This window comes from Sinocyclocheilus rhinocerous, unplaced genomic scaffold, assembly GCF_001515625.1.
Source record: "Sinocyclocheilus rhinocerous isolate Xijiao unplaced genomic scaffold, SAMN03320098_v1.1 scaffold186, whole genome shotgun sequence".
NCBI classification, from domain to species: Eukaryota; Metazoa; Chordata; class Actinopteri; order Cypriniformes; family Cyprinidae; genus Sinocyclocheilus; species Sinocyclocheilus rhinocerous.
Window position 1 is genome coordinate 492349 of NW_015662005.1, and position 10043 is coordinate 502391.

At 34.8% G+C, this 10043-nt stretch overlaps 2 protein-coding genes across 3 annotated transcripts in view; both read left to right on the plus strand.

Annotated features, from left to right (window-relative positions):
• Positions 1–1536, plus strand: part of LOC107727303 (tubulin polyglutamylase ttll6-like) — a 14708-nt gene extending 13172 nt beyond the window's left edge. For both annotated transcript variants that reach the window (XM_016537132.1, XM_016537133.1), the window contains 2 exons: positions 535–820; positions 930–1536. In XM_016537132.1, coding sequence (XP_016392618.1) covers positions 535–820; positions 930–1174 — 531 coding nt within the window. In that variant the 3' untranslated portion in view covers positions 1175–1536. The remainder of the gene's footprint in view (positions 1–534; positions 821–929) is intronic.
• Positions 1537–5353: 3817 nt separating this feature from the next.
• On the plus strand, positions 5354–6384 carry LOC107727302 (homeobox protein Hox-B8b-like). The gene is made up of 2 exons (XM_016537131.1): positions 5354–5777; positions 6065–6384. The coding sequence occupies exons 1-2, from the start codon at positions 5354–5356 to the stop codon at positions 6382–6384; spliced, it is 744 nt and encodes a 247-aa protein (XP_016392617.1).
• Positions 6385–10043: the final 3659 nt, after the last annotated feature.

Sequence of the window (10043 nt, forward strand, 5' to 3'; positions counted from 1 at the left end):
ACATCAAAGGAGTCCAATGCAGTGTTATTTTAGTATTATTTATATACAGAATTTATTAATATTTTGAATTAGCTTTTCATTTTTAAATCTTCCGTTTTCCTTTTAATTTTAGTTTAGGTTTTAGTCATTTTTAATGTGCTTTTGTCATTTTTATCAGTTTCTTTTTTTAGATATTTCTATTTAGCTTTATTTTTTTATTTTAGTTTTAGTTCATTGGCCATTTACTACTTAAACATCATTATTTAAATTAAAATGTTTAATTTTCATTTAAGTTTTTCATAAATATACTTTATTTTATTTCAGCTTTGTTTCAATTACCAAATATCATTTTTAATAGTTTTAGATGTAACAACACTGGTCCGGTGTTGTTTTGGACCCCATTGAGTTTCACTCTATATATAAAAACAGCTAAAACGTTCTTTAAAATATTTTATTTTGTGTTCTGCAGAAAAAAAAAGTAAGCAAATTCTCCTTTCTTACTGGACAATATTCTAAACTGCCTTAATATAAAATGTTCCTACTTTCTCTATCCAGTTGGACTCCATTGCAGAGTTTCCTTGGAGGCAGAAGAACTTCTGCACTATGATGCAGCAGAAGGTGTCTACAAAAGCTAAGCCCTGCCTGCAGTGTATACATTCCCAGCCGCTGCAAAACCGAAAGCCGTGGCCCTCTCTAGAACACGGTCTGCTCCAGCCAGTCCAGACTGAACCGGGAGGTCTGAAACACTGTGGGGTGGAAGAGATGGCAGCATTAAATGCAGAGCGGCAGGCATCTGCTGGTCTAATGAAGGCTACTAGTGCTCAACGGATACCTTTGACAAGTGATTAACTTTTTGAATAGTTCTCTGGCTCTTTTACTCCCATATCATAAAACCAGAAAAGGAATGATTCATAGAAAATAATACACCTCTCTTCTTTCTCTGCTTACAGTAAATGGGTCTTTCGCTTGGCGTCAGGGCAGCATGAGTTCCTCTTTGGCTGAGTCGAGAGTGAGAGCGTCAATGCTAGGAGTGCCTCCCCTCATTCTAGGGCGAACACGGGGTGCCACGATGTTCCGTGACCCCAAATCTCTCTATGTCATTTCCACCCCTGCTCCTCTTGTCCCCAGGCCACACCTCTCCCACGCCCTTCAAAAGGCCCCTCGCAGAGTCCCCCCGCATGAGCACAGCCACTGACCCAGGACGTGTACAAGCTCAACATTAACAAGCAATTCCATAAAATTAGTATGGAGAATACAGACTAAGGAAGGTGTTGAGATGTCAGAAATAAATCAGGAATAGAAGGTGAGAAGGTCTGCATTCAACTGTCTTCCGTACTGAAAATGTGAAAATGCACTCTTAATAGGAAGCCATTTCTCCGTATTGTCAGCTTGGTTACATTTAGTCAGGAAACGACTTTTGACAATGCAGTGGGCAGATGCTTGTTGTAACCCTTAATGTTTTTTCTTACTGCACATTCTTGGTTTGAAAGAAGCCATAAGTGAATGATTTTAATAGAAATTAATGTGAACATGCTTTTATTTTTATTTCATGTCAAACTGAGCCAATATAAATAAACATTTCAATAGAACTTTTTATAGTATTTTGTTCATTATTTCTAGCATGCAAATCCTAACACTTCAAGGGAGAACTATCCTAATCCTAACACTTTTGAGTAAGCTATTTCTTTAGGTTTAATTCTGTGCTGCCAAACAGATTTGATAGATTTTGTTATTAAATATCAGAGTTTCTAAATGAATACAAAAATGAAGAAAAAGGAAATTTAGCTAAAGTGGAGTTTTATCAGCAGGCAAATTGTACTTAATCTCCACTACATGTTTCCCAAAAACATTATCAAACGTAGGGGGGCTTAGGCAAAAGCGTTTGTATAGTAGTAAAACATTATAATGTATTTATTTTTTCATTAAAAACAAAAATATAGTATTTTTCTCTAAATGAATGGATTTTGAAATGGTTACATATTGCAGTAGAAGATGACGGTAAATATACCCTAAGTACAGAGCTAGAGCATAAATTTTGACAGTCATGTTGAATTTATATCATCATACATATACAAACATATAAAGAGGGCAGTCATACAGAATTATGGGTAAGGGTCAAAGGTGGTTTGGTTTTAACATCACAGCCTCTGTCGACTAGTGGAGATTACTAGCTAGATGAGCATTACACCACTTATTCAATTAAAATACAAAAAAAAAAAAAATTTTACAAAGTAAGTTGTAATCTATCAAAAATGTAAACGCAAATAATAAAAAATCTAATGAAAATATTAGGTATGCGTGATTTCTTTAATCGCACGCAAAAGCAAACTGGCTGCAGAAATCATCTGTGTAATTTCATCTCATCGCTGAACACTCATGAATAGTTTTATAGCATTTCAATCTTATTTTAAAATTAGTTTAAAATTAATTTTAAAATATTTAAATTGAAATGTTTTGTCCTGTGTGACGTAAGCTTAAAATTATTCAGATATGACATTCAACTGCCGTACTGAAAATGTGAAAATGCACTCTTAATAGGAAGCCATTTCTCCGTATTGTCAGCTTGGTTACATTTATTCAGGAAACGACTTTTGACAATGCAGTGGGCAGATGCTTGTTGTAACCCTTAATGTTTTTTCTTACTGCACATTCTTAGTTTGAAAGAAGCCATAAGTGAATGATTTTAATAGAAATTAATGTGAACATGCTTTTATTTTTATTTCATGTCAAACTGAGCCAATATAAATAAACATTTCAATAGAACTTTTTATAGTATTTTGTTCATTATTTCTAGCATGCAAATCCTAACACTTCAAGGGAGAACTATCCTAATCCTAACACTTTTGAGTAAGCTATTTCTTTAGGTTTAATTCTGTGCTGCCAAACAGATTTGATAGATTTTGTTATTAAATATCAGAGTTTCTAAATGAATACAAAAATGAAGAAAAAGGAAATTTAGCTAAAGTGGAGTTTTATCAGCAGGCAAATTGTACTTAATCTCCACTACATGTTTCCCAAAAACATTATCAAACGTAGGGGGGCTTAGGCAAAAGCGTTTGTATAGTAGTAAAACATTATAATGTATTTATTTTTTCATTAAAAACAAAAATATAGTATTTTTCTCTAAATGAATGGATTTTGAAATGGTTACATATTGCAGTAGAAGATGACGGTAAATATACCCTAAGTACAGAGCTAGAGCATAAATTTTGACAGTCATGTTGAATTTATATCATCATACATATACAAACATATAAAGAGGGCAGTCATACAGAATTATGGGTAAGGGTCAAAGGTGGTTTGGTTTTAACATCACAGCCTCTGTCGACTAGTGGAGATTACTAGCTAGATGAGCATTACACCACTTATTCAATTAAAATACAAAAAAAAAAAAAATTTTACAAAGTAAGTTGTAATCTATCAAAAATGTAAACGCAAATAATAAAAAATCTAATGAAAATATTAGGTATGCGTGATTTCTTTAATCGCACGCAAAAGCAAACTGGCTGCAGAAATCATCTGTGTAATTTCATCTCATCGCTGAACACTCATGAATAGTTTTGTAGCATTTCAATCTTATTTTAAAATTAATTTAAAATTAATTGTAAAATATTTAAATTGAAATGTTTTGTCCTGTGTGACGTAAGCTTAAAATTATTCAGATATGAACAGCTTCTAATCCCTTTTTAAATAATAAAAGATGTAATTGGCTTCAACGATCCACATTTTTATTTTAGAGGTGTAATCTGATATACGCACCAAAAGACTAATACGATTGCAAATTATAATATTAAAAACACTCATTATTAATTTATACTTTTGCAAATTAATGTATTATTATTATTATTATTATTAAAGAATAAGAATATATTGAAGAATATTAAAAAATATATATTATTTAACAGGTTCTTTAACAACAGTAATAATCATAATAATCATCATAATAAGTGGTTGTTTTTACAGAGTAATGCGGGGTAAATGCAGAGACGAGCTGTCTTTTTGAAACAGAGGCCTACGCTTAATTTCCCGTGACTTGATAGTGCATAAAATTAAAGCAGTAAAATCTAATTAGTTGTTCGTAAAGTAAATGCAGAAAATAAAAGCAACTGTGGTATGAAAATATCTTGCAGCTGTTCAGCAACGCGTTGTTTGCTTTCTCATTTTCTCCAGAAAATTACTCCGTTCTACTTTTCCCCCTCATGGTGCAAAACAGACAGAGAGGGAAAAAAACACCCAAAGTAACTTACTCTATAACTATTTTTTGTTTTTCGATAGCCCAAGAAATAATCACATTTAAAAGCAAAAAATATGGTTGGCTGAATGTTTTGTGCTCGTGGATTCGTTAAGAGTATTGCATGATCCTGTTCTAGACAAGCAGATTCTTTGTCGTCCTTGAATATATTCGAAACTTACAATGTTCACCACACGATGGCGGTGTTACTCTAGTCAAGACAACGCGCCTTTCCCCAGCCTGACCTGAAGAGAGATTCACACACTTTACTCGTTTTACAAAAAAATAAATTTTATATATATATATATATATATATATAATTTTTTTTTTTTTTTACACATGTAAATAGTCAATGAAAACTTGTGAAGCAATTACATAAAATTAGAAATATTAAAAGGACCTCCTCTCTATCATGGGTGGGTCTATTCTTAGCTTCTATGAGTTAAATCCTTTCCACCTTTGAATCCACTCACTCGTACACACTTGATGACGTTTTCTAAACGAAGTAGGCCACAGAAGTATTTGCAGTAGCCTACATTGCATTAGACTAATAGACAGACGAATATCTTAATCATCAAACCATAAACATTAATGTGATGACAATATGGTCTAATTCATCATACGATGAACCTGAATAAATCTGTTTTTGTTTGCCCACTGGAAACATTTCGTTTGTCGTGTAGGCTATATGTGCTCTTGGCTGGCACTGAAATGGTTTACCAATAACAGTCCTACTCCACCTCCCCCTCTACCTCCCCAAGAGCTCCCTCTCTCCCCTTTTTCATCTCTCCTTTTCAGTCTCTCCTGCTCTTCCTTTCGCAAGATCGCGCTTTGTCTGTTTGGAGATGTCGAGCCCATCCAATGATATAAGGAATCGATAACTAACGCCCATATGAAATGCAACTCACTATCAAAGAGAGTAAAAACGGAAAACTATTTATTGCTCGGGGACCATCACTAAGGAGTCATGTGGGTGCAGCTATGAATATTTACGACATTTTATGCATATAATTTCCACCTGGATGAATTCATTTCTATTGTAACAACAGGCCTGCCTTTGCTCAATTAACATTATTCATCAAGAGACTGCTTGGTCTCAATAGTTGTCAAAGTTCCTTCTTCGGGGAGTTGATCTTGCAGGCAATGAGTTCTTACTTCATCAATTCCCTCTTCACTAAATTGAAAGGAGGCGATTCTCTGCGCTCCAACTACTATGACTGCTCGGGGTACGCGCCGGATCTTGGAGGCAGACCGTCTGTGCTGTACGGTCACAACTCAGGATCTGCGTTTCAGCACGCGGCGCAGTTCCCGGAATTCTACCACCACGGTACACCATCCTTCTCCCACGCGTCTTACCAACAGAACCCGTGCGCAGTAGCTTACCCTGGAGATGCCACAGGAAACATCTTGGGCCAGGACAGTTTACAGAGACAGTCGTTCTTCAGCGCACCAGATGCGGATTTGACGCAGTTTGGGGATTGTAATGTAAAGGTCAACAGTATCAGGGATGATTTGGAAAGTGCAGAACCGTGCACAGCGCAGCTCTTCCCATGGATGAGACCACAAGGTGAGATGAGTGAAGAGAAACACCTAGTCTGTTATAGTCCCACATAAAACGCTATAGACAATGGTGGGCCTACTTATTACCCCCAATTAAACGCTTTATGGCACCTATAGATTAGGCTACTGAGGAATTAGCACCCCTTTAAAAAAATCCTGATTGCTCCGTACACGTTGTTTAATGCCAATGACTAGAAGCTGTGAGGGTTTTATGGCTATATTTTATTTACACAGATAGATATATAAGAAATCAAGCACTATTTCACTGGAAATAACGCTTTTTTTCCCCCACAGCGACCGGCCGGAGAAGGGGCAGGCAGACCTACAGCCGCTACCAGACTCTGGAGCTGGAGAAGGAGTTCCTGTTCAATCCTTACCTGACCCGCAAGCGGCGCATCGAAGTGTCTCACGCACTGGCCCTCACTGAGAGGCAGGTGAAGATTTGGTTTCAGAACAGACGTATGAAGTGGAAAAAAGAGCACAACAAAGACAAGTTTCCCTGCAGCAAAGCGGAACAAGAGCAAATTGAGAGAGAGGGGCAAGAGGGGAGCCAGGCATCAGAAAAACACACATCAGGAGAAGAGGACTCGGAGACTTCCAGTAATTCTAAATAGTCTGTTGACTATTTAAAAAAGAAAAAAGAAACATCACTGCAATCGATCAATTGCAATTTATATAAAAGTCTGAGGTTCAAAATGACGTCTGTCGACACGCAAAGGCAGAATTCAAAACCAATCGTTACATTTACTGCAAACTTATAAGGCAGTTCTGTTTTCTAACGTTGATTGTTTCCGCTTAATATGATTTGATGAATCAGTCTCAGATTTGTAAGGTTCCACTGGTGCGTTTGTCCTCGAGTAGATTACTCTTGAGGTTACTGTTGCAGTGAAGGGCATATGAGGCGAAGGCTGTATGGTCTGCATGGCGTCAATTTCCTATCCGTGGGAGTCACAATCCAAAATATGTTTTCTTCAGTAACTCTGTTATAGCCTATAAGATGGGGTAAGGAATCAACATTAGTGAGTGCATTACTGTATCTCTAACTGTAAGAAAATGCACTTTTTGTGATTGTTAATTACGGTTTAAAAATTTGTATTCAGGTTTACGGATCTTCAACCGAACTACCTAATATATGGGTCATTGCGTCAATCATTTTGTCAGTGTATCCATGCGTTATGCTTTCCTGAGATGGGATGGTTCAAACGCACAATTATATTCTAAAATATATTGCAGTTCTGTGAAGCACTGTTCAATTGTATTTTCTATTGTCTTCAACTGGAAGTGGTTCCTGAAAGAAGCCACAATAAAATGTAAGAAAAGAATCCCTTCGTTTTTGTTCTTTTTTCCTCTTCCACTGGATTGTCTTGAAGGTTTTCTTTTTTCTTTTTTCCAGAACACAAGCATCCAAATTATTGTCACTTTACAACCAAAGTAAACCAACATAAAAGCCTCGATTGCACGTATAGCCTATAATGTATTTCATTTGGAAATAGTTTTTAATCTGTAATCCTCAAATAGAATTAAGTAAATTGTAAATGAATCATATAATAATAGAAAAAAAAGTCAATTGTAAATAAATCACATAAAAAGTATTGTAAAAGAATCATATAAAAAATTACGTTTAATTACGTAAATACAATTACGTAGATTGTATCAATCACATAAAAATCCCAAATATTAAAAAAGGACCTTTCACAAAACGATCTTACACATTCTCTCATGTGAGATGCATTGCAATAAACATGGGTGGTCTACGTTCTCTAAGTCGCCTGGTAAAACGTTTTAAAGCCGTTTTAAGCATCTGGATCTGGCGATATTATAGTACCTAAAATGATAATTGTGAGTTATGCTTAAAGCCACTACAAGCATAAGAAAGCAATAATATTAATGAACAAATATCGGACATCTATCCTGAAATAGAATTAAATTGTAAATGAATCATATAATAATAGAAAAAAAAGTCAATTGTAAATAAATCACATAAAAAGTATTGTAAAAGAATCATATACAAAATTACGTTTAATTACGTAAATACAATTACGTAGATTGTATCAATCACATAAAAATCCCAAATATTGAAAAAGGACCTTTCACAAAACGATCTTACACATTCTCTCATGTGAGATGCATTGCAATAAACATGGGTGGTCTACGTTCTCTAAGTCGCCTGGTAAAAAGTTTTAAAGCTGTTTTAAGCATCTGGATCTGGCGATATTATAGTACCTAAAATGATAATTGTGAGTTATGCTTAAAGCCACTACAAGCATAAGAAAGCAATAATATTAATGAACAAATATCGGACATCTATCCTGTATAGGCTACTTTTTTTATTTACGTATCACGTATATATTGACAACAAAGTGTCAACCAAAACCATTTGACCCCAAGCCAAAAGTTCAATATGAGCACTTCGTTTCATGTAGGCAGTTTACAGGCTTTTATTACTCTGGTTGGATTCCCGAGCAGTCTGGTCTCAATCTCTGTCAACTCGTTTATGGATAGCAAGTGCCAGATGCCTCTTAATTATGATACCTTTCTTTCAGAGCTTTTGACTGTCTTCAGTCTATAGGATATTCATTGACTGAGATTAAATATTTGAAGATACTGAACTCGGAGCTTTCCTCTGTGCACTCTGGTCTATAAATTGGGTGTATAATTTACTCTGGTGCACTCTCAGAAAAAAAGGTACAAAATCTGTCACTGGGGTGGTAACCTTTTCAAAAGGCACGCCTTTGTACCTAAAGAGTCCATATTGGTACCTTAAAGATACATACAAGTATACCTAAAGTGTACATATTAGTACCTAAAAGGTGCAAAAGTGTACCTTTTGAAAAGGTACCGCCCCAGTGACAGCTTTTGTACCTTTTTTTCTGAGAGTGTGTATAGTGTCATTTGAAGTTGATTTAATATTATATATTTGTTGTATTTCTGCTAAATGCATAAATGTAAATTTGTTGAAATAAAAAGTTGAACATAAAAACATCATAACATAAAAAGAGATCTAAAATGATTGAATTTTCATATATCTATCATTTCAAACCAAAGATATCAAGCAATAACAACGTGAAAATTCAAAGTTGGCATTCTAAAGAAAGACTCGAAGCTTTGCAAAAGTCCTCGTATTTTAATTGTTTCCCCCTTAAATTAAATGCAAATGTAAATGTATAGGTCTAATTAAACTGAATGTACGCCCAGATATTTAATTATATTGTAGACCTATTTTATTAATATGATCGTTTTGCTGTATATGTTCAGAGGTAGCCTACACTAATTTCATATTTGAGCTGCGTTTGTATTTGCGTAAAAACGAACCGACCATTGAGCCGTGCACTACCAACGAAAAGTATTCTTCAAAAAGAGAGACTGCTGCCTAGGCCACATTAAACCTGTGCTAGAGAAATAATGAAATAATTGGCATATTAATGTTGCATGTTATTTTTCAAAACATTGAATCCACTCAAAACATCAACAAAAGTGTAATTTTAGACCTATATGTAAGAATTAGCATTATTTTAAATATATGAAAACAACATAGCAACCCAAGAACCCCACAGAACAAAAATGGTTCTAAATAAAAAGGGAACCAATAATTATTTTCTGTGTGTCCACAAAATATGAAACTAGTCTTGATGTGGACAAAGGGCTTCCAGTTCGGATCAAGAAGAGCTCTTTATGTTCTCTGAAGCTAAATATAAATTTTATTTTTTATAATGCTTTAAAATGCATGTATTTCTTTCGTTGTTGTTTTAATGAGCAGGGCATGAAGATATCTCGAAAACAAATTTTTTTTAAAAGCCCATATATTTTAAGAAAAATGACCAACCGGATATTGAGGCCTGGGCTATGCAGAAGTTAGCATTTTCTTTAGGCTGGGCGTGGGCTCAGACAGGCCCTATCAGCACGACACATTGTTTATAGACTTTTCAAAAACCGTACCATTCCAAATATTATAATTCTATCATATATTTTCTGGCGTTTTAATCCAATATGAAAAGCTGCCTATTTTTCACGTTTCTGAGGTTATCAAGATCATAATCTAAAAATCTAAAAATCTCGTGTGAGCAACTAAATATACATATATTTTTTCAGTTTGCAATGAAATCCTAAATGAATAGAAAAATGAAATAAAAATTCCAAGATATTATACCACAGTTCGTTTGGCCTTTCATTATCTCTTGTTGTCAAATAGCTAACAGCGTCTCACTTAGGCTACGTGTTTAATATTATTTGAATGCTATTAATGACGAGAATACTTTTGAAAGATTATAGAGCT